General features: G+C 45.9%; 1 protein-coding gene across 1 annotated transcript in view; it reads left to right on the plus strand.

Moving 5' to 3' along the window:
• Plcg2 (phospholipase C gamma 2) overlaps nucleotides 1-19,210 on the plus strand; it is a 133,193-nt gene extending 113,983 nt beyond the window's left edge. The window contains exons 31-33 of the mRNA XM_028752518.1: nucleotides 5,139-5,227; nucleotides 18,043-18,227; nucleotides 18,852-19,210. Coding sequence (XP_028608351.1) covers nucleotides 5,139-5,227; nucleotides 18,043-18,227; nucleotides 18,852-18,894 — 317 coding nt within the window. The 3' untranslated portion in view covers nucleotides 18,895-19,210. The remainder of the gene's footprint in view (nucleotides 1-5,138; nucleotides 5,228-18,042; nucleotides 18,228-18,851) is intronic.
• Nucleotides 19,211-23,712: the final 4,502 nt, after the last annotated feature.

Here is a 23,712-nt window from a genome sequence, read left to right on the forward strand (position 1 = left end):
GAGGGCTCATAGCAACCAGTGGTTCCTGGGAGTGGGAGAGCCTCATCTTCTTCAGAGATTCAGCCCCTGAGAAGCTACCCAGCTCCAGGAAATGGCCCCACACTTACACATTAAGTATACTCTGTGGGTTTTAAAAAAAGAACACATGATATTGGGAGGGGAAAGTGGTGGTGAGGAGCTAGGGGATAGATTTGACCAGAGCACACTATATACAGATATGAAATTCTCAGTCAATAAAAAACATGAAACAACAAAACCCACTCTATTGAATTTTTCCAGAGTAGCTAAGACAGTGTCTTGTGAGATCTGGGGTTCTCTGAAGGTGGCTGTCTTAGTTAGGGTTTTACTGCTGTCAAAAGACACTATGACCAAGGCAACTCTTATAAGGACATTTAATTGGGGCTGGCTTACAGGTTCAGAGGTTCAGTCCATTATCATCAAGGTGGGAGCATGGCAGCATCCAGGCAGGCATGGTGCAGGAGGAGCTGAGAGTTCTACATCTTCATCTGAGGGCTGCTAGCAGAATACTGGCCTCCAGGCAGCTAGGATGAGGGTCTCAAAGCCCACACCCACAGTGACACACCCACTCCAACAAGGCCATACCTTCTAATAGTGCCATTCCCTGGGCCAAGCATATACAAACCATCACAGTGGCCATCCTTATGTAGGATGGTTTCTCTCAGGACCTTCCTTCCTCCCTGGATTTCACACATAACCTAACATGAAGAACAGCCGTGTGGTGGACTTCTTCCTTCCTTATCCATGGCATTGGCGATTCATGAGGCAGACACCATAGATCCTACTGGATTCTCCAGGAGGTCACTGTTCCCTTGTTTCCCAGAGCAGTCATTTTTCAAGAGAAAAGAAATTACTATCATTTTTTGTCATTTAGATCAAATTACTGTCTTTTGATGTTTGGAAGCCTGGGCTCTGTTCAGCGCTGAACTGGGTCTTTTGAAAACTTGGACCACGCCACCCCTTCTTTCATGAAGTCTCTCAGCTTCTGTAGCCTTTTTCTCCCACTCCCTGATAGATGAGTTTCCAACCGGCAGATACCTTAGGGGCTCCTGTTTCAAAATGCTGATTTCTGGATCCACCATGGGATGCTCTGATTCAGCCCAGGGTAGCACTCTGGTTTCAGCCTGTATCGTGGCCAGCTCCCTGGGAGGACCTAGGAAGAGCTGAGCAAAGGAAGCTGGTCCCCAGCTGCCAGTCTTACTGCTGAGGGGCCGAACACCAGAGTAAGAATCTGGGGAAATGTTTAAAGCCTCCAATGTCTATTTAGCAATTTAGAATTTGCATTTGAGTATGTCACACGCTAACAATAACAAGCACTCCTGGATGGTTAACATGTATGACAGGTGACCTTAAAGTCAGCACCCGAGCTGCTGGACGCTGATTTGCTATGTGCTTTTTCAGACGAGCCCAGCAATCAGGGTTCGGAAATGCTGCTGCCTCCTCCCATCAAGAAAAGTGAGTCTTTGTAGTTCTTGTCTTACTGACCTCACGGCATTAAGGAACCAGGGTCAGCTCATTCCTGGACCGTCTTGCTCCTCCCCTGACCCTATCATTCTTTGGGAGATGGGGGAGGTGACCCTTGGGATGCAGTCAGAGCTGGCGGCAGCCTGACTTTCCTTACTGGTAGGGAAACAATTCTCCTAAGATGAATTAGCTTGGAGATTGAAAAGAAAAACCCAACAAGGAAACATGGAGGTGGATTAACAATGGGAGCTTCCGCCCTGGTCTAACCAGGAGATAATCACAGCATGGCCGTCTCTCTCGCTCCTTGCTGGCTCCTGGCATATCTATATTCATGAGAGACAGGAAAGAATATGAACAGTCCTTTTGTAAGGATGGCTTCCTGGGCCGTCTAAACTTGAAAATAAACTTTGCTCATTGTTAGGATAGCTGCATTTAAGCTTTCAAACCAGCTGGGCCGGGCTCAGGAGGGAGACGAACTTACTGCACTCAGCTACCTTAATTTCCTTTTCTTTAATCCTTACAGTAATCCTGTGACCTCTCTCTCTCTTGCTCTCTCTTTCTTTCTTTCTCTCTCTCTCTCTCTCTCTCTCAATAACTTTTACTTTTAAAATCTGAGCACATTGGGCCCTGGAGATGTGAAATCACTCGTTCAAGGTCACAGGCTGGCACTTGCCCCTTTGTTTTACCTTCTCTGTAGACTGTCCTTGAGGGGCCTCTTATTTCAAGTGGACACTTAAAGCCCCCGGTGCAGACCTTCCTTCACTTCCCTTCTCCACGTGAAATAAACAAAACTAAAAATAATACACTTTTCATGGTTGGTGAAACTGAGAAATAGCCTGGCTCTAGTCCACAAGTGGCTTCCCAGAGCTGGGCAGTAAGAGGAGATGTGAGGGACCATGGGCTGAGCCCATTCTTCCTAGCTCAAGAGGGACACACTGTCAGTCAGTCCTGTCCTATAGTTGGAGTCCACAGCTACCTGGCAGTGTCCTGGGCCACCCCTGAATACTCCGAGGTCTGGTTTATTCTCCCAGTCCTTTAACACTAAACTGTCCTCAGGTCAGCCCATAAGATTCACAGAATCTGTGTCTGAACAGATTCACAAGGGGTTAGAGCTACAGAATATGCACTTGCCATCTTAATGGGAGTCACAAACTACATTAAGCTGGACCAGCATTGTGCTGGTATCTCCAGACAGTCTGTGATTATCAACCCAGACAGAAGGTAGAGCAGCCAACAAACCAAGCACCATCTAAAATCTCATCATCCATCAGCTGGGAATAGGTCAAACAATTTCAGTACAGCAGTATTTAATGAACTCAGAATGTCCCCCAAATGCTATTGGGGTGGGGTGGGGGTGGGGATGTGGCCTGCGAGTTTTATACCTATCCCAACTATCACACATCTATAAATTCAAAGGACAGATCCATTTAAAATGCACAATTAGGGATTCTGTGTCACATGAGCACAAGAGAACAAAGCCAGGTAACTAAGACATTCACAAGGAAGTTAAGTAAAAAAAGACAGAGGGAATTGAGTAAGTGAACAATATGTTTGAGCTGGGCAGTGGTGGTGCATGCCTTTAATCCTAGCACTTGGGAAACTGAGTTTGAGGCCAGCTTAGTCTACATAGTGAGTTCTAGGACAGCCAGGGTTGATACACAGAGAAATCCTGTCTTGATACAACAACAACAAAAAACAAATCAACAATGAAAAATATACCCAAGCCTTTCTTTGTGGGAGGATAATGGCTGTAATAATGGCTATAAAACGGGGCACAGGGCAACTTGTTTCCAAGATGCCCCACCATAGGGGGTTGTTACTTTATCACTCAAAAAAACTTTTCTTGCCTGCTTTAAAAGAAGTCAACAGGATGTACATGTTCTATACATTGGTACAGAAACAATAACACCTTTAAAAATATCCAAAATAGGGAGGAAAAATGTAGGCAGGATAAGGGTTGGGTGGCTATGTCCTTTTCCTTATCCTAAGCAGCAGCAGCAGCATAGAGAGTCAGTAGGTATTGCTTAAAGATGAGAAGCTGGGGCTGGTTGCCAAGTCCAACAACCTGGTTCAGTGCTCACATGGTAGAAGGAGAGAATTTGCTCCCGCACACTGTCCTCACCTCTGCACACGGACACACAAATTTATAAAGGTAATAGGATAATAGATAGTGTAGGTATTCCCTAAGAGAACGAGCCAACACACGGATGGAGGACAGTGTAAAGAAGTGGGGACAAGTCTATTCTGGGCATCGCTTATTCTGGAGGCTCAGCAGATACCATGTAAATGAAAAGCTCTCGGGACAAAGAGGCCATTAGAAGGGATGGCTCAGATGGAAGGTTGTATGTAAGCTCTGAGGGACTGTGCATTGGATCTGTGCTTTGTATTTTTTTAAAAAATAAACCTTACTGTAAAGATTCAAATAAACATTACACGCTGAAACAGACCTCTGAAGTTTCTCTATATCAATACACTTTTATACCGTTAGAGCAGCCATTATGAAGCTGCTGCTTCTCATTGGATTTCACACTTGCACTATTGAGTGTTTCTATGCACTTCTCTGCCGCCCAACTCAGGAAATTCAAAGGATGTAATTAGAACTAGAAAAACCATTAGCTTTATATTGTCTTTTGTAACTTGTATCCGTTACCTGTTACCTGCAGCCAGCCTTGTTCATTACCTAATATTTAGCCTTTCTCTCTTTCCTCAGTGTTATATTGTATCCACACATGTGCGTTTGTTTATGTGTTTAAGATACAGATCTTATTGGCTAGGGATCTGGGCTTTGTAAAAGAAATACAAAACATCTGCTTAGAGAGGAAAGGCCAGTCACAGTGGTGTGCTGTAGGCTAGGGAGCAGGTATCCAATGTCTTCTGTGGATTCCTTTAGACAAGGCAACCAATCGGCTTTGAGATGGATTGCTGCAAACGCTGTTTAGCGGGGTTGGGGGTGCGGATCGGCTCAAGTTCACCCCAAGTCAATCCTAAATAAAAAGACACATTTCAAGGTCTGCTGCACGTGGATCTTGATTGCAAATAGGAAATGGATTTCCAGAGAGAGTGATCAATACAGCCAGGGACTGCCAAGGGATAGTCAGATAGGAAATCACTGAAGATAAAGGCAACTCCTAGCCCTGTGCTTTGTGAAGGCCCACGAGGAGGCAGTGGATTGAAGACTCATTACTGTTCTGACTCTTTTGACTTTATGAGTACTTAAGGAATTAAACCACAATTGGAATTAAACCTCAATTGTATCAATCACTCTAATTTCAATGTGGGGGGGGCAGCCTGTGGATTCTTACTTCTTTCTAAAAATTGCATTTATTAATTGTGCATTTGTAAGTACAGGTGTGGGAGTTGTTTTTCTCCTTTCCTATGGGACCCAGGGTGTCAGGCATGGCAGCAGGCACCTTTACCTGACGAGGCATCTTGTCAGCCCAGTTTTGATTTCTTCTGAGACAATCCTTTCTAGTTTGCAGATATTTGAACTGTGATTTTTAGGATGGGAATTTGGGCATCTGGGTAGTACACCTCAGCATGGCACACTGACCTGTCTACCCTCGGAACGGGCGTGCCATCTCCAGGATGTCACAAGAAAGCCAAGAGCTGATGTTGATGGCCTGTCATCAGCTCTTCTCCTTCTGTTTCTGCTCCAGGATTTAGGTCAGTCCCTCTGAAGAACGGATACAGTGAAGACATTGAGCTGGCGTCCCTCCTGGTTTTCTGTGAGATGCGGCCAGTCCTGGTGAGTGGTGGGCACTGACATGTTGGCCAGGGGTGGGAATCTAATGGAAATGCTCTGGATGAATGAGCTGAAACCCTCTCAGGACCAGTCAAGGTTCTGAGTTTTTCTCCTTAGCATCCTTTCTCAAGGACTGCTGTAGGTAGATTCTGGAGTGGGCTGTACAGTCTGCAGGGAGAGGTCCTGGGAAGAAGTTCCTCGTGGTTACTTGTCACCAACAGCCTGGGCAGATGATGCTTTTCCAGACAAGCTCATCCTTTTTGGATGTGTTTCTCATCTGTTGGCCTTGGGTCATTGCTTCAAAGAGTCTGTGTGGGGGAAGGCTGGACCCTGATTCCCATGGGGTGGTGACTCTCTCTGCACCAGGGGGACCTTTTGTCTTGAAGAGTTCTAGCTTCTCCTTTGACTAACCAGCTTGGTTGTGGGTTGAAGTCACTTTATCACTGGGATCAAGACTTGACAAGAAGCACTGTCAGGGAGGAGAGTTTGGCTCACAGTTTGATGAGACACAGTCCACTGCGGTGGGGAAAGCCTGGTGGCTCTGTGATAGGGGGAGTTTGGACAGCTTTTTGCTGAGGAATTGGGAAGCAGAGACTGTATAGGAAGTTGGATTGGGCTACAAACTTCAATGCCCACCATCAGTGACTCTCCTCCACAGCTTTGCCACTACCGGGTGGGAACCACATTTAAACAAACACATGTCTGTGTGGGGTCATTTTGCATTCAAATGGTAACATGTTAATGTGGCGGGAAGATCTTGGCTTCACTGAACAATACCAAAGAACACAATGGATTTACACTAGGCTCTTGTAGTTGGTAACCCGCGTAGTAAGATTTTTTTGTTTAATTTTCCTTTCTTTTACTGAAATTAGATTTTCTTTTATACAGTATATTCCGATCATGGCTCCCCTCCCTCAGCTCCTCTGATATTCATTCCCCTTATCTTCCCTCCCATCAGAATCCACCCCCGACCCATCGTTCATTAGAACACAAGCAGGCATCTAAAGAATGATAACAAAATGAAAACAAACCAGAACAGGACAAAACAAGCCAAAGAAAAAGCACATGATACACACGTAGGCGCAGAGACACACATATCTGTGTGCACACAGAATTCCCTAAAAACACAAAACTGGAAGCTATGTATATGTACACAAACATATACATACAAACATACACACATGTATGCAAAGGACCCGTAAGGTTAAAATAATTTGCCATGTCAAAACTATATGAGACAAACAACCTTCAAGGATGTCACTGATTTCTTTTGTGTTGACACTCTACTGCCAGACATGGGGCTTACCCTTAAGAGTAGCTTGTGACTCCAGGGAGACAATTGGAGATAGCTGCTGGGTCCACTTCTATCAGAGCTGGGACTTGATCTGGTGCAGACCCGTGCGGGCCCTGTGCACGCAGCCAAGGTCTCAGAGTTCACATGTGCACCGGTCCTGTTGTGTTTAGAAGGCCTTGTTCCCTCAGAGTTCGCCATCCTAACTGGATCTTACTAGCTTCCCACCTCCTGTTCCACAGTCTTCCCCGATCCCTGAAGGGAGGGATGGCGAAGATATCCCGTTTGGGACTTAGTGTTCCCAGGTCTCTTTATCTCTGTCCATTGTCCAGCTGCAGTTCCTTCTCTGTTATTTGTTATCATCTGCTATAGGAGGAAGTGTAGTAAAAAAAACAAAACAAAAAAAACAAACTAAAAATCCCAGTGCGGGATTTCTTCCCCGCCTTAGACCATTTATGTTCCTGGGTGAAAGACACACACGACCTTTATAGTTTTAAATAGCCTTAGGCAGCACAATAGCTGGGCAGCTGCCTACCCTCCATGCCATCTTCCCTATGGATAACCCCGAGTTATCACTATTTACTATAGACTATCTAGGTTGCTCTTAACCCCAAAGAACCCACGTTCTCTTGGCCTTTAGCCCATGATGGCTCTCCTTCTCCCTCCTGCTTGTTCTTTTTCTTCCATGGCAACTTGTTCCTGCCTTTCCTCCTCTTCGCGGTCCCCCTCAACCCTACCTATGTGTCTTCTGTTCAACTATTGGCTGTTGGCATCTTTATTCACCAATCAGAACTAACTTGGGGGGCAGGGTCCCAGGGACTATGTGCAGACTCCAGGTCTAGCATTACGAAAAGACAAAACCTTGACAGGAAGCTTCTTTGGTGATGGTTGAGCAAAACCTGACCTGTATATAAATAGAGCAGACTGTCATTAAGAGGCATTTACTGCTATGTTTCTACAGTAGTATTTGGCTTTCCCCCAGGTCCCTGGCCTACCTGGTCTCTAGTTTTTGGCCACCCAAGCAGTGTTGGGGACACGGAGTGAGTCTTATATCAGATATTGGTTGGTTACACCCATATGCTTTGTGCCACTATTACACTAAAGCATCTTGCAGGTTGGTCATCGTTATAGACAGAAGACTTTGTAGCTGGGTTGGTGTCTACCCTTCTCCTTTGGCAGCACACCATGCCTTTAAGTATCATGGACACTAGTCCATAGGGGTGAAGGCTCTAGGTAGGCACTGGCTCCACTTGTTCGGGTTTGGTGAGTTGTGTAGGTGTAGTTTTCAGCAGTAGAGCCTTGACGTCAGCTTGTGGAGAGCGACTTGGCCACAGCCTTGGTTGTTTGCAGGTGCCCATGATGTATCTTTGGCCAACTCCTTCTTGGCACCGGAAGCTTCATTTGGTGATGAGAGATGTCCAGATGGGCCTCCGTCCTCCACATCATTTGGCAATTCCATTCAGATTGACTTCATCCATGTATATATTTTAGGATGCTTCTTCTGTCGTTAACTATCCAACCCCTTCCACGGCCCTTGGTTTCAGCCCTCCCCATATTCGCTCTGTCACCTCATTCCCTCCATCTGTAACTATATATTCTATTTCCCCTTCCTAGGGAGATCCATGTCTCCCTACCTCCACTCCCTCACTCTCTATGTAACCTCTGTGATTATACATATACATTATACATACTTATTGAAGACTTAATAGCTAACACCGCATATAATACACACCCTATTTGTCTGAGGACCCAAGATGATATTTTTCTAGCTCCATCCATTTACCTGCCAATTTTACCATTTCATTTTTTTTAAATGGCTGAGTAATATTGCATTGTGTAAATGTACTACATTATCCATGGACATTTAGGCTGTTTTCAATTCCTATCTATTATGAAGCAGCAATGAACACGATTGAGCAAGTGCTCTTATTGCAATGCCTGGCATGTTGATAATTCATTTTTCCATGACCCTTCTTTCTTCTACCAAAACCTCAGAGAGCTTACCACGAGCCAGGGAATTCTATAGCCCCCCTCCCCGCCTCCACATTACCCTTTGGGAAACCTGAACCAGCCGTGGGCTCCAGTGTGCTGCCGTGTGATGGTGGTCTTGCTACTGGACCTCAATGTGTTTTCTGGCAGGGAACTGTTGGTCTGCGGTGTTCTTTTGGCTGTAAGAATTAACGCGTTGGCAGTTTCTTGATTGTCAGTTCCTGGAAAATAGCTGAGAGCTTTCAAATGGGGCAGGAGGGACAGGACTGGGGGATGCCTTTAACAGCCTTTGTGGTTCAAGAAGTGAAAATTGCTAAATTTATAGCCAGGCATGGTGGTGTACACCTTCAACCCCAGCATTCGGGAGGCTAAGGCCGGCACATCTCTGTGAGTTCCAGGCTAGTCTGGTCTATATATTGAGTTCCAGACTAGTCAGGGCTCAAATGAATGAATGAATGAATCTATCCTGAACTTGACTCCTAGGTGAGAATACTTGCTTTCCTAGTATGGTGGTTTCTCAAACGTTCATGAAACATTGGGGTGAGAGAGGACATAAAAATAAGGGAGGCAAGGCAGGGGCCAGAGAGTGAAAGACGGTAGTCGGCAAATGGCCCAGTTGGCCAAGGCTACTACCACTCTCTAATATAAGATAGCCTCAGGATGAAGAAATTCTATCTGAAAGGGATAGATAATAGAATAGTTTCCATCTTGAAAAGAATTTTAAATGTTAAACTAAAAAATATAGTTTTCACTTGAACCGTCAATGAAGCCCCACTCCAGTCAATTCCATGTTCCTTCTGTGGTGGAAAGGCCCGGCCAGGAACATTTTTATAAGTTCCTTCCTGTACTGTGGCTGAGTGAGCAAAATGCTTAAGCCTGCATGGGTCTTAAAGCGCTCTTCTTCAGAATGAACTATGTACAAGCCAATATATCAAAAATAAGACCAAGATACTAATAAATCTATCAAGATAAAATTCCTTTTGGTATGATGGTGTACCAAAACCTCCCATGGATCTGGGGAGATGGATGGGCTGGCAACGTGCCCACAGGCAAGATGACCTGAGTTCTGATCCCTGACGCTCACATAAAAGCCAGGCGTAGCAGCGCTGATCTATAAGGGCAGAGCAGGAAGTGCAGAGCAGAGGACACCTGGGGCCTGCTGGCCAGGCTAGCCAATCAGTAAAATCCAGGTCTGTGAGAGACCCTGTCTCAAACGTAAAGTCAACGTGAGTGAGAGAGACATCCAACACTGACCCCTGGCTTCTACACATACATGTGCATACACGACAATATGTAAAAGTGCAGGCACGTACACAAGCAACAGCAATATACAAATGTACATGCGCGCGCACCCCCCACCCCCCATTACAGATCACCTCTAGAGGGAAAAGAGAAATCAGTATTGAGTTCATTTGCTTTTTTCATTTCCTATGGTTTTGTGTGTGTGTGTGTGTGTGTAATTCACACCCCCCCCCCCCCACCCTCCACCCCCCCGCCCCCCGACTTTGGTATTGTTTAGATTCGGCACCAGGATATTCTTTGTAGCTGTCCCGTCTCATCTACATTTTGTCCACTAGATGGCAGCAGCTCCCACCTCATACAACAGTACAGACTCCAGGCATTGTCACATATCCCTCAGGTGGCCATATCCTTCTTTGAGAACCATTGGTCTAAAATGAGATTCGAAGCACCCTTCTATATTAGATTCTGCCATTAAGAAGATTGGCCATAAACTCAGTATTCTTCCAATACCTAGACGGGACCCATTTATTCCTCAGGCTCTCAGGCCCGTATCCCTTCACTTATGTCTGAATTATTCTCTTAGGCGCCGTTCCCAGAGGCGGAATGAGTGGGACCGGATAATTTAGCAGGGGGTGGTAGAACCGCAAACCTAAACCTTGAAGACAAGGAAGCTAGGAGAGGCTTTGCTGAATCAGACTCCCTGTCTCTCAGCCCACTGCGGCGGGCGGGCTTCTTCCTCGGTTGCCTGGGGGGAGGAGAAGCTCTGCTGCCCCTCTGTGCCCATAAAGCCCATCTGCAGGCTGTTCATGGGAAAACCAGGCAGCAAACGAGGCTGCGGGAGGCATTCGGACTGTACTTTGAAACCGTCATAAATAAATTATTAGGAATCATTGAGAACAGAAGAAATGAATCTATTTAAATGAAAACTCTGCTTAGCTAGGCTTGGCCTGATATGTTGGGGAGCCCACTGTTGAGTGAGGGAGACTTGGGGTGGGAAGGAGGTTCTGAATGAAAAGTCCCCTCTTGCGGGTCTGTTCCTTTAAGAGGAAGCCTCCGAGTATGTGCAAATTTCATCTCAGTGGCTGGCTCCTGAGTCTGTGTTTAACTGTACATCTGTCACCTGGTTCTGTACCACTTCCAGCTGCCAGTTGGCTTCTCCATCCACGCCAGGATGAAGGCCTCTCTCAGAGGCTGTCCGGGCCACACGTGCAGTATGCTAGGCTTCCCCTCTGATGTCCAACCTTGCTGGATTTGTCACTATAACCTCTGGATGTGAGAGCCAGCAAGACTTTTCTGAACAAGGGACTGATCCGTCGAGAGCCCTGATGGAATTTTCTCATAAAGCATTTGTTGAAATCAACTTTAAAGTGGCAGAAGTCTGTCAATAAATAATTCAAGTCTCTTCCGAGGTGGCCGTTTACACACCACAGTTGCTTTACGGGCCCTTGGTTCCTTACTGTGTTTGTCAAATATATGTTTTTTAAGGAGTATTTTAGCACTATAATATTATTTGTTATATTTAATTTGGGGAGCAGGGTGCAAAAGGAGGGAAGTAAAAAATAAAAATCCCCACAACAGCTTGCTCATAGCTTGTTGTCTCCTCTGCCTTTTTTTTTTCTGCACGTGATATTGGTGAAGTTGGATTCACACGTGTGTGCCCTTTTACCCCCTCTGCAGATGGTTTGAAAAAGCTCTTCTCTGGCGTGTGATTTTCAAAGCCCTGCATCCTTTGTTCCGCCAGCTACAGGTCCCTGAGTCACTCAGCCCCTCTTCTGCCTCTGGGCGTTGTAGTTGGTGGCAGAGTTTTTTCTTCTGTTGACTTTGTAAATAGTAGAGGTCTTCACATAACTTTTTTTTTTTCTTGATTAAAAATATCCCCTATGGGCTAGATATTTGACAGTAGAATCAACAGAACAAAGAATAAAAAGATACTACATTTAAAAAGGGGGGCAGTGGTTCTCAACCTGTGGGTCACAACCTCTTTAGGTCCGAATGACCCTTTCACAGGGGTCAAATATCAAATATCCTACATAACAGATATTTACATTATGATTCATAACTGAAGCAAAACTACGGTTATGGAGAAGCAACGGAAATAGTTTTATGGTTGGGGGAGTCACCACAACACGAGGAACTGTATTAAAGGATCACAGCGTTAGGAACATCGGGAACCACTGTTTTAGGGGAAATGTTTTCTGAAAGTCAGGGCTGGGTTTCAGGTCAGTCTTGACATTTAGAGGAAGGGGTCTCTGCCCAGGTGACCTGCTTTTGGGGAACAGAACAGGGTGCGGAAGCTTTACACACACCCTGGCCATCATCAGAGAGCGAGCTGGTGGTACCCGACGGGGGTATTTAGAAAAACAGCTTCCCAAATAGCCTGGTTTGGGTCAGAACACGCTTTGCTCTGGGCTGGTAGGAGAACAAGAAGAAATGAAAACCCGGAAAGCCCAGCTTGTTGGCTCCCCAGCTATAAGCATAGCCCAATGGAAATGGTCCTATTCTGGAGAAGAGCTATGATGCATTGGTGGCTTTGAAAATCATCAAAATGACAGAGGAATAAAACCACAGAGAGCCACCCATGAGGTAGGGAAAGGGCGTGCATATAAATCCAGAGTCCCAGAGGAGCAAGCATTGAGCTGGTCTGGAAGTTTTTGAGATTGAGAATGCTTTTTCTTCTACTAGGAAGGGACCTGAAGACACAGATTAAAATCCTCCCGATGTTTAATCAGGTAAAGTTTGTCCATGTGCTTGCCTTCCTAGATCCACTGACAGGACATAGATGTCAATCAGGCAAAGCCCCAAGCTGTAATGAAAAACCAAACCCAGCACATGTAGAGGAAGAGAGGCCCACTGTGCAGCTAGTGTGGACGGTGGGCAGTGTAGCCAAAAGACGAAGTCACAGGCACTATGGGGAGCTACCTCGTGGAGCCCTGGAAAAGGATCTGGAACTGGGAACAAAAACAGACTCTGATCTCTTATATAATGAAAATCTCTGTGAGTTTGAGGCCAGCCTGGTCTACAAAGCTAGTTTCAGTGCGGTCAGGGCTATACAAAGAAATCCTGACTCGAAATACAAAACAAAACAAAGAAAAAATTCGATTTAAAAAAAGGTGCCTGTGTTTAAGGCAGAAGTACTTCGGAATCTAGAATGACATGGTTAGAGAGGGAGATTGTTGAAGTGACGGGCTGGGGCCACTCTTCAGGCGGTTCACAGAGGGACAGTGTCTATAGGTACGTTCATTTGATTCAGTGGGATGAATAGAAAATGGCCAACGTAACCAAACAAGCTTGAGTGTATATAAGGGAAAGTCTAGTATTAGACTTGTCCTCATTAGCCCTGAAGACTGAAGGAGGGACATGCCAGCTGCAGATTGGCAAGGGGAATGAAGTGTCCAGTCCCCACCTGTCAGAAGAGCAGGACAGTAGATGCCCTCGTGGGACCAGGGAGGCGCAACTGTTCAGATGCATTCATGTGGCTGGAGAGATGGCTCCCTTGGTAAAGATGCCCGAGTTTGGATCCAGTACCCAAATAAAAGCCTGGCTACATGGAACACATCTGTAACCCCCAGTGCCTTCTGGGAAAAGTAGGAGAGCACACTGATCCTTGGAGCTCATGGGCCAGGTAGACTGGTTAGGCTCCGGGGTCTGTGAGAAGCATCATCTCAAAAGTAAGGTGACCAGGCATGGTGGTGCACACATTTAATCTCAGCGCTGGAGAGGCATATCGAGTTCCTAGCCAGCCAGGGCTACACTGTGAGATGCTGTCTCAAACCTAAATGAGAAAGCTGAATGCCATGGAGGAAGATGACCAACGTTGACCTTTGGCTCTTATGCACATCCACATGCACAAATGCTTTTCTGAGTTTACAAGAATTTTACTGGAAGGAAACCCCTATGTAACCCCGTATATACACAAAACTTCTAGATGATATAAGTGGGAGGTGGGAAAGCGAGGTTTCATGGTATAATTGCATCTTATGGAGGCCAGAACACTGGCTAAGATTTTGTGATGGTATCAAGTAAGGATACACGAAACACGTACACCATAATGAAAAATCCTGGAATCTCAAACTAAAAATAACCAGCCCAAAAAGCAAGTATAATACATGACCTAAAGGTCTTCACCTCTGATGACAAGGACCAGGATGAAAGTGTCCTGCAGAGGGAGACTTCATCCTTGACGTAAAAGGGAAATGCAGTTTTCACGGGGATTGCTGGAATCACAAGACTCTTGAAACACATGTACCATACAAGGGCAGCAGGGAGGAAGTCACCACCAGAAACTTAACCATGAGAATAAACAGGAACAGGTCAGGACAGGAGTTTGAGTGTAGTAAGCACAATGATGTGGGCAAACACTTCCATCTAACTGGGCAACTGGGATGCACTCTGATTGGGGGAAGGACAGTCTAGAGTTTTCAAAAAAAAAAAAGTCTAAGAACAAATCATGAAAGGCAGGAATTAGACGGCTGGAAATGGAAGGAAGAGGACTGGGAAACGCAGTAACGTAAAAGTAAAACTAAAGAAGGCCAGGCATGGTGGGGCAGGCATACCTGGAGTCCCAGCTACTTGGCAGGCAGGATTGCCCAAGCCTGAAGTTTGAACCGCACATTGAGACTCTAAGAAATACACAATACTACAAAGCGTCGAGGAATGGTATATAACAATTGAGAATGCTTAGTTTCCAAAGGACGTGACAGTGGAAAGCTTGTGAAGTAAGAGCTAATTGAGATTCAGGACACAGACAATTCTTCGAGCCTGCTGAGGCACTCAGTGGTAAAGATGCCTGACTACCTGAGTTCAAATCCCCAGGACCCGCAGGGTGGAAGTAGGGAACTGGCTCTGCTAAACCGTTCTCTGACCTCCACGCTTGCCCTGTGGCACATCTCTTGCCCCAAAGTCAATCAATGTAAAACTACAAGAATACGTTTTCATAGTCTGGGTGAGCCAGTCCACACAAAGATAAACCCACAGTACCTTGATTTCAGATTGCATTCTGCAAATGAATAACAATCTCTTTACTTCTTTGTCTTGGGAACCCTTGTGAACTCGATGGTGTCCTGGGTTAGAAAGCAAATCTTCCTGTGCTTTTAAACATGGTGACCTCCCTGGGCCTGTGATACTATAAAGTTGGACAGATATTGACGATGCTTGGCATTTGAGAATAAGAACCCCAAGTGCTGGAGAGATGGCTCAACAGTTAAGAGCACTGGCTGCTCTTGCAGAGGACCTGGGTTTGGTCTCCAGCACTCAAAGGACAGCTCACAACTGCCTGAAACTCCAGTTCCAGGTATCCATGATCCTCTTATGATTCCATGGGCACCAGACATATGCACACAAGATACTTGTACACATACAATAAAAATAAAGCCCAAAAGAAGAATATTCTAAGAAGCCAAAATTATTTGAAAATCACTAATAAAATATATGCCACACCTAGGTAGGCAAACCTTACTTTCCCATACTTCGTATATGTTGAGAATTTTGAAATCTGAGTCTTGAGGCAACCCTGCATGGAGTCCTTCATGCAGGCTTTCCTTAGCAGCTCCTGAGAGGTTTTGTGTGGCCCTGTACCATTTGAATCTATTTCGGATTTTCAGCATGTGGTAGATTATTATAGCCGCTGTGAAGATCTGTGATCTTTGATCTTATGGTTGTGACTGGTTAGAGGCATTGTAGGCCACACCCACGTGAGACACTGAATTGGTAAATGTGTATGTTCTGACCGATCTGTGGATTGATCTATATCCTTCACTGCTCCTCTTCTAGCCTCTTATCCCATGAGACACAGTCAAGAGCACCAGTAAATAAAATGTCCCAGGGACAGGAGTCGTCACATGTCTGTCACATTAGATCAAAGCTAGAATACATTCTGCCCAGGAAGGAGTATCAAGAGCAGAGACAGGGCAGAAGCCAGGCCTTGTAATCTGTTAAGCTGTGAACACTAGGGAAAGGCTCTTGGGGTTGTGGGGCAAGCTACTCTCAGAAGCACAGACAATGAGACATCTGATTTCAATATGGAGAAAGCGCACCAGCCATCCAGGGGATCACAGCATTCACTGAACAGAAGTCCCGACTCTCCACAGTTCTTCGAGAAAGCTACAGGAAACAAATGACAGTTTGTAGGTAGGCTTGTAGCCTTTAAGGGAAGAGTCTGCTCCAGAGCATCACAGTGGGAGATGAAGCAGAGTGTGCTGATGCGGAAGTTGCGGAGAGCCAGCCTAGTCACTGGCCATGTGACCACAGATGAAGGAGGGAGTGTATTACAGTCTCAGAGCAGAGGAAATAATCTCTTGGAAGCGATGGTGGATTCTGTAGCTATGGAGAGACGTCAATGCTAAGCTTCAAAAGACAGCTCGCCTTGGGTAGGGGCTAATGTAGCTGCCGGCTATATATGAAGAGCTAGTTTACCATTCTAAAAATCCTGGGCCCCCGAGGATTATCTTAAAACCACTCTGCACTCCGCAGCCTGGGTGACAGCACATCCATTTATGACATGATTTACAGAAGCATTTAAGCCCCACCATTGAGACCTCAAAAGAAAAATTCCCCGTTCCGAGTATTGCTGTGCGTTGATGGTGTGCTGGTCACCCAGGGGCCTTAGTGGAGATGGATGGCAAGATTCATGTTTTCGTGCCTGCAGATGCAAGATGCTTTCCGCTGCCCACATATCAAGGGGTAATTTTGACTTCTGAGGCTTATTATTTAGGAAATGCATTTCCTAGAGCTGTGGCTGCCGTAGTTATTCTTCCCATGGAGAACTTTCCAGAAAGGATTTGCCCTTCCAGAAGCCATTTAGAACATTAGTGATTCTTGAGAGGTCAAGAAAAAAAAAAACCCAAACAAACAAAAGCAGCCTGTAATAAGTTGATTCCTCTTCACATGGGTGGCTGGTGAAAGTAAGTACAGATGGGCTATGGTGGGAAGCCGAGCCAGAAGACCTGACTCAGAAAAACAGTACAGCAGAGGTTCTCCACCTTCCTGATGCTGTGACCTTTTAACATAGTTCCTAATGTTGTGGTGACCCCCAATCGTAAAATCATCTTTGCTACTTCATAACTGTAGTTTTGCTACTGTTATGAATTGTAATGTAAGTATCTGTTTTCCAATGGTCTTAGGCGACCTCTGTGAAAGGGTTGTTTGATCCCCCAAAGGGGTTGCAGCCCACAGGTTGAGAAACACTGCATTACAGTCAAATGGTAACACTGGTATGGAGCAGTTGTGTATGAACCAAGAGAGAGCATCTCTGGAGAAGATGCCGTGTACATTCCTGAGACAGTAGCAAACCTAGAATTGTAGTTAGTGAAGCAGCAGCTGGGGTCAGCGGGAGAGACTCCAGCTTTATGGAAGTTATACATTGTATCAGGAGCACCTGGTCCTTATCCTCCCGCACTTGTAGCTACCCACAGAAGTGTAACATAAGACAACTGAAATTATGCATGTGTCTATGTGCATGACAGAGCAGGTGCTGGATCCCCTAGAGTGGAGTTACAGGTGGCTGAGAGTTGCCCGATGTGGGTGTTTGGATCTGAACTCTGGTCCCTGGGGGCTCAGCAAGAACTCTTAATGCCTGGGCCTTCTCTCCAGCTCCCGCCTTGGTTTTTGAGACAGCTCCTCTCACTGGCACAGAACTTACTAATTAGGGTAGGCTGCCTGGCCAGTGAGCCCTAGAGATCAACCTATCTTTGCCTTCCCAGAGCCGATATTAAGTGTGTATTACTCTGTTTAGGGTTTTTACATGGGTGCTAGGGACCATCTTCATGTTACAACCTAAGCTCTTATGGACCAAGCATCTCTCTCTTCAGCTCTACTCTGCCTTTGAAGTCCCTTGGATGATATTGTCTGCTCTATCACCCTTGTCCTCACCTTGTGCCATCCTTGCCATCCTTTCTTCCCTGTGAACATATGCCTGTATAGACATCCATGAACATAGGTAAAAGCCAGAGGTTGGTCTGACCTAGTGATGAGTGGATTCAATTCAGAAAGGAACACAGTGCTCTTATGTTTCAGGGTTTCGTAGTAAATGGATGTTTGGAAGCCCAAGGGTTAGAGCAATAGCTAGCTTCTGCTGTAGGCGATGATGGTAACGCAGAGGCTGGAATCCACAAGAGAGACTCGAACTTTGGAAGGAAGTTTTACAATGTAGCAAAAGTTACCTGGCCTCTAGGAATAGCCCCGGTGGCAAAACCTCTGTCCTCCCCTCTTACAAGCACTCATGGAAGATGCAAGATGTGTCTCCCATACTGGCTCGGAAGATGTCACTCAGAAGGTTGTTCTCCCCCACCCCCACCCCCAGGAGAGTGAAGAGGAACTCTATTCCTCCTGTCGCCAACTACGGAGGCGGCAGGAAGAGCTCAACAATCAGCTCTTCCTGTATGACACACACCAGAACCTGCGCGGAGCCAACCGTGATGCCCTGGTGAAGGAGTTCAACGTTAACGAGAATCAGCTGCAGCTCTACCAAGAAAAGTGCAACCGGAGGTAGGTGTAGCCATAACCCTCCAACCCCCTCCAACCCCCAAAGTCCTGGAGCTTCTAGGAGTGACCTTGGTGGCTGGGGCTGCCTGACACCCTCAAGCACCCACCCTTTCCCTCACATAGAACTGTTTTTTTCCATGGACACTTGGGTTTAATAATGAGGATAACTGGGGAGTACCAATTGTTTGCTGTGGCTGTACTAGGGATCAAACCTGGAGCCTTGTGCATTTAAACTACTCTGATGACAAGCTTTGAAGTTGTCCTCACTGAATGGTCAGCTGTAGGCTAAATGGTTCAGATCTGACATGAATTCTCCCTAGGGGAAGCTTCTGTTCATGCCCCAGACATGGGGTGGGTGGGAGAGGCAGCCAGTGGTGCCTCATGTTCCTGACCACGTGTCAAATGAACTAGCCTTCAAAGAAGGCTGCATGAGCTCTGCCCACCAGGTGTGTTCTCATTGGATCCTTAGAAGAGCCACCATTGCCCTGTTTACCAAGGAGGAAGTGGACATTTCCCCAAGGCTCAGGGATGTGCTAGGAACCCAGAGCCTCCTCCACTCAGCCACTAGTGACCTGCAAGGTAGGGTGGGAGTTAGCCACTGATGGGACTCAATCTCCTTTATTTCAGGCTGAGAGAGAAGAGAGTGAGCAACAGCAGGTTCTACTCCTAGAAGCCATGTGAGTGTGCATGCCTATGGTGTTCATGAGTGCATCTGGGTATGGGAGAGCCTTATAATCAGCCCCCAGGAAGAGACTCATCTGCGACACTCATCGTCCTCTCTCTGAGCCACTCACTATACAGATGACATTTCTGAAGATGACCCTATGGGCAAGAGTTGAGACCTTCCTGCTATTTTTCCACCTTGGACAACTTTCTTAACTTATACTCCTGATAGAGGATCCCCAAACTGTGTGCCTCACGTTTTTTCCTCCCCCCAACCCCGTTCTCAGCCCCATTGAATAAAGACAACAGTTTCATGATGTTAAGCATTCTATACCTGATCTGTACAGTAAATAGGGATTCCTCTGTGGTGAATGAGATTCTGCCGATGACCCAGGTAATTGACTTCCATGGAGGATGAGCTGAGACATGGGGAACTAACTCATTAGATTCCAAAAAGGATTTCAGCTAAGAGGCAAATGATTCTACAGTTAAGGCCACTGTATTCCATGCAACCCCAAAAGGCTGGCCAGTGGTAACCACCACTGGCAAAGCAGTTGTCTAGACAAATCTGCATGGAATCTGCAGAAATGGGGGATGGAGTCTGCCCTTAGGACATTTTTTTTGTCTCGTGGCTGGTGGTATTGGGGTGTTGAGGTGCTAGCTTTTTGCATGTCCTTGTTGTGCTTGTCCCAATTCATCATATCCAGAGTCCTCTTGAGTCTGGTAGGAGGCTGCTGCTAAGGTCCTGAGGCCTTGTTAAAGAGGAAGCTGAAAGGTAGGTTTATAGGAAAATTTCTCTGGGTTATCTAACATTCGGGTGACTCAAGTAAAGTTCTGATGGTATTGGCATAGAGTGTTACAGGAAGTGGCAGACGCACCTATCCAGTGCACAGTTACCTGTGAGACATCATTCAACACTTCAGGATTTAACAAGGTGTGTGTGTGTGTGTGTGGCGGTACTGGGGATTGAACTCAGGCCCTTGTGCTAACACTGACCTAAGTCTCCAGCTTGCTTGCTCTTTTTCCTTCCTTCCTTCTTTCTTTCTTTCTTTCTTTCTTTCTTTCTTTCTTTCTTTCTTTCTTTCTTTCTTTCTTTCTTTTATTTCCCCCCCTTCCCTTCTCCCTCTTGTTCTGGCCTGGCTTGCTCAGGGCCCCACTGAGCCCCTGCTTGCTCCGGTCCAAAGTACACTGTAGCTGTCTTCAGATACATATGAGGACATCAAATCTCATTATGGATGGTTTTGAGCCACCATGTGGGTGCTGGGATTAGAACTCATGACCTCCTGAAGAGCAGTCGGTGCTCTTAACTGCTGAGCCATCTCACCAGCCGAAGTCTCTAGCTTTATAAAACTCTTAAAGGAGAAGACAGACAGATAGTAAACTCACAGCTTCTCAGTGAGTGGAGAATTGACTTGGGAAAGCATGTGTAGCTGTGAAGAGCTGAGATCTGGCTGTGGGTAGAGGAGGAGCCAACAGTGAGCTGCTTCATGGAACCTGGGGTCAGAAATCCTTTGGGGTCTCTCCCCTTTGGGTGAGATCCAAATTGGTGCTTAATGTATGTGTTGCCGGAGAAAAGATTAAAAACTTGCTCTCTCTGACCAAAGGACCCTGCCCCTCCATTTTCCAAAACTTTCCTGAGCACAGCTCCTTCACAGACCAACTTCCAAGCTAACTTCTTCTGACCTTGGAAGAAAGCATTTGTGACTGAGTTCAAAGGCCATATCCACCATGAGCCCCTGAAGATATAGGAGGAGTGTTATCTTGTAACTCCTCTGATCCCAACTTTGTATTTCATTTGGTAATTGACAAGGAAGGAGTCCTCAGTTTAGCAAGTAGAAGGCAAGGTGGATGATGACCTGGGTGACAATGTGGGTGAAAGGCTGGGTGAAGGCAGAGGGGAAGGACACATCAGGCTCGGTAGCAGCTTTCCACTGGCTGGGACCAGGTAATGGCCCCTTCTTATTGTTTTGTCACCTTTGCACAGTAGAACTTGGACTGCTGTCATTTTTCCATTCATCCCTCCACCTTGCCCTGTTTTAAAGTCCCATTGCTAAGGCTGGAGTCTTCATGGCTAAAAATGGGTATCTTTGCTACTGTATTGCAGGAAGTGAGAGATGGCAGGTAGGAGGCAGCATGAAGCATCTCTCTTACAGTGAGGTGTGAAGTCCATAAAGAGACACACCTGCAGGGGGGCAGGCAGGAGCAGCTGTACCAGTGAGCTGGGAAGAACGTTCTCCTCCTGGTCCGTCACCAGAGGGCGCTTGTGAGGTTCTTTTTGTCCTGAGCTTGATTGTGTCACGCAGTGATTTGGTTCTTGGTGGTTGACACCAGGGTCCAAGTTGGTTCTCTCACAGAAGGATGACTTGAGCCTGTCCTGATGCCATGTGTCCTTGTCTAGACAGGAGAGCACGAGCATCTTGAATGATAGCAGCAGCACTGGTGACAGAAACTATGGACAGTGTCATGTTGAGAGGACAGAGTTAGCCAGAGCCAGCCTGACTCCATGTCTACAAGACTAGATCTACATTTCTGTTTCCCATAATCGGAAAAGTCCAAAGCAAGTCAATTCTAGGGGTAACTACCTCTCATGGGCAGCCAACCAGGAGCTGTAGAAAGCCACCCCATCACTTAGCTTGAGGCAACTATAGTTAATCAGCAAAAGACTTCCAAATCCCCCTGTGCCTTAACCAATCACAAAGGCATCCAGAACCCTGGAGATAGAGCCAACCAACCAAGAGGAAGAAAGGTAAAAGTCACCCACTAACAGGCTTTGAATTGGCCCTGCCAAAGTCCACACCTCTGTCTTCCATTCTGATGCATGGTAGACTTCTGCATGGACGTTATCTGCAGAATAAATGTTCTTTGCTGTTGCGTACTATTTGAGTCTGGGGTATCATTCTTCACAGATGACAGAGACCCTTACAATGTCACACTGGCTTGCTCACCATCCTTTGTGTATTATTTGGGACACTGGTTATGATGACATGAGAAAATACAAAGCTGGGTGGCAAAGGTCACTGGGCATGGGAAACTTCAGTAGACAAAGCTAGACAGTTTGCGTGCTCTGAGGCTTAGGTGTAGAGTAATAAAACAGGGTGTAGAGGCTTTTCCTAAAGTGAACCCAGATCCTCTAGCCTAGCATGGTGTGTGCATCCAGTTTACTGTAAAAAAATGTCTGGGGGAAATAAAAAAAAAACTTTTAAAAGATTTCTTTTTATTTTTAGGTGTGTGCATGTGTGTGTCTGTGGGTTAGTGTGTGCATATGAGTGCAGTACCCACAGAAGACAGCAGAAGGCGTTGGATTTCTTGGAGCTGGAGTTAGAGGTGGTTGTAAACCACACAATGTAAATACAAGAACCCAAACCCAAGTCCTCTGTAAGATCAGCTAGTGGTCTTGACTTCTGAGCTGCCTCTCCATCTTTACCCCCCATACATACATGCTGCTCCTTTTTAACAAAGCTGCACGGCAAAATCTAGGCAATTATGTTTCCTGATCAGGTTACAGCATAAATAAAAGTCACCTTGGCCAGGGATCTTAATGCCATTGAGTCCATGATTTTAGAACATTTAGAACATACCAGGTATTGCCTTCAGACTCTTAATCATCCTGTTGTTCCCTGCCTCTCCTGAGACTCATCTAAGCAGCATGTTCTCACCTTCCGAAAAGCTGGGACAACAGAACACAAGCCCTTTCACACCCAGCCCCCAAAATGGTGGTTCCTGGCCTTCGGTTTTGTGAATAGACAGAACACCTGGTGGATTTTTGACTCTGAGACTTTCATAAAAGAGTCACACAGATGTTTTAACATGTGCCTATGAAGAAGAGTCTAGCTATGCTGTTATCCTGAAGTGTCTCAGCTCTGTCTCCTGACCTGTGTGAGCAGGGCTCACTGCCACCCCTCCCCACAAGAAACGTAAAAGAGAGAACAGAATGGCGGCCTGGCCTTGGCTTCTTCCCAGAACCGTCAGGAGGAATGAGTCACTGGGAGGAAGCACCATTGTCTCGTGCTTCCAATGTATCTTTTTATTGTGTTTAATGATTCATTTGTTACCACTTGTATCTTGTATTTTTATTGATCAAGCTCAATTAAAAGAATTTAAAGCCTTAGAGCCTCATGATCAGTGGATAGATAATATGTAAATTTTGTTTAATAGATACAGTTAAGTGTCGTGAAAGCCCAGAGTAATTGGATCTCAGATGTGTGGGGTGGAGGGTGGGGGAATGAGAGGAAAATAATTCCAGGAGCACCAGGGCAGACAGGAAAACTTACTATTCGAAGTTGCCTCCTTTGTATTGGTTTTGAAGGGTGGGTGTTGTCTGTCAATCAGAGCCTCCTGAAGAGGTCTAAAAAGGAATGTTGCTCTTATGTGAAGGCACAGTGTCTACACTATAGCAATTTTGCAGCTGTGGAAGAGGGACAGTTTAGATGTTGATTTAGGAACCCTCACAGGACGCACACAGATTGCAAGAATCATGTCTGAGGTAGTTGAGAGATGGTATTTTAAGACTGAGCTTGGGCCATGAAACTGTATTTTGAATTACATTAAGCAGCCAGAATAGCTTCAAGGAGCCCTGATCTTTTCCATTGTAACAGAAATACATATTACCCTGTACATGGGTGACACCGAATTTGGAGGTAACCCCCAAAAGCAACGTTCTAGCTATACAAGTGAGTATTCCAGAAAGCTGAAGGATGGCAAAGTTGGCGTTTAGAAGTTACCCAGTGATGTGACTTGGGTCTTACTTAAATATTTTAAAGGGATTATAATTTGGTTTTTAAACTAGGTAGATTTGTGCCCCAAGTGCAGGTTTGTACATGTGAGT

Source organism: Grammomys surdaster, unplaced genomic scaffold (genome assembly GCF_004785775.1).
Source record: "Grammomys surdaster isolate TR1022 unplaced genomic scaffold, NIH_TR_1.0 128, whole genome shotgun sequence".
Taxonomy (NCBI): domain Eukaryota; kingdom Metazoa; phylum Chordata; class Mammalia; order Rodentia; family Muridae; genus Grammomys; species Grammomys surdaster.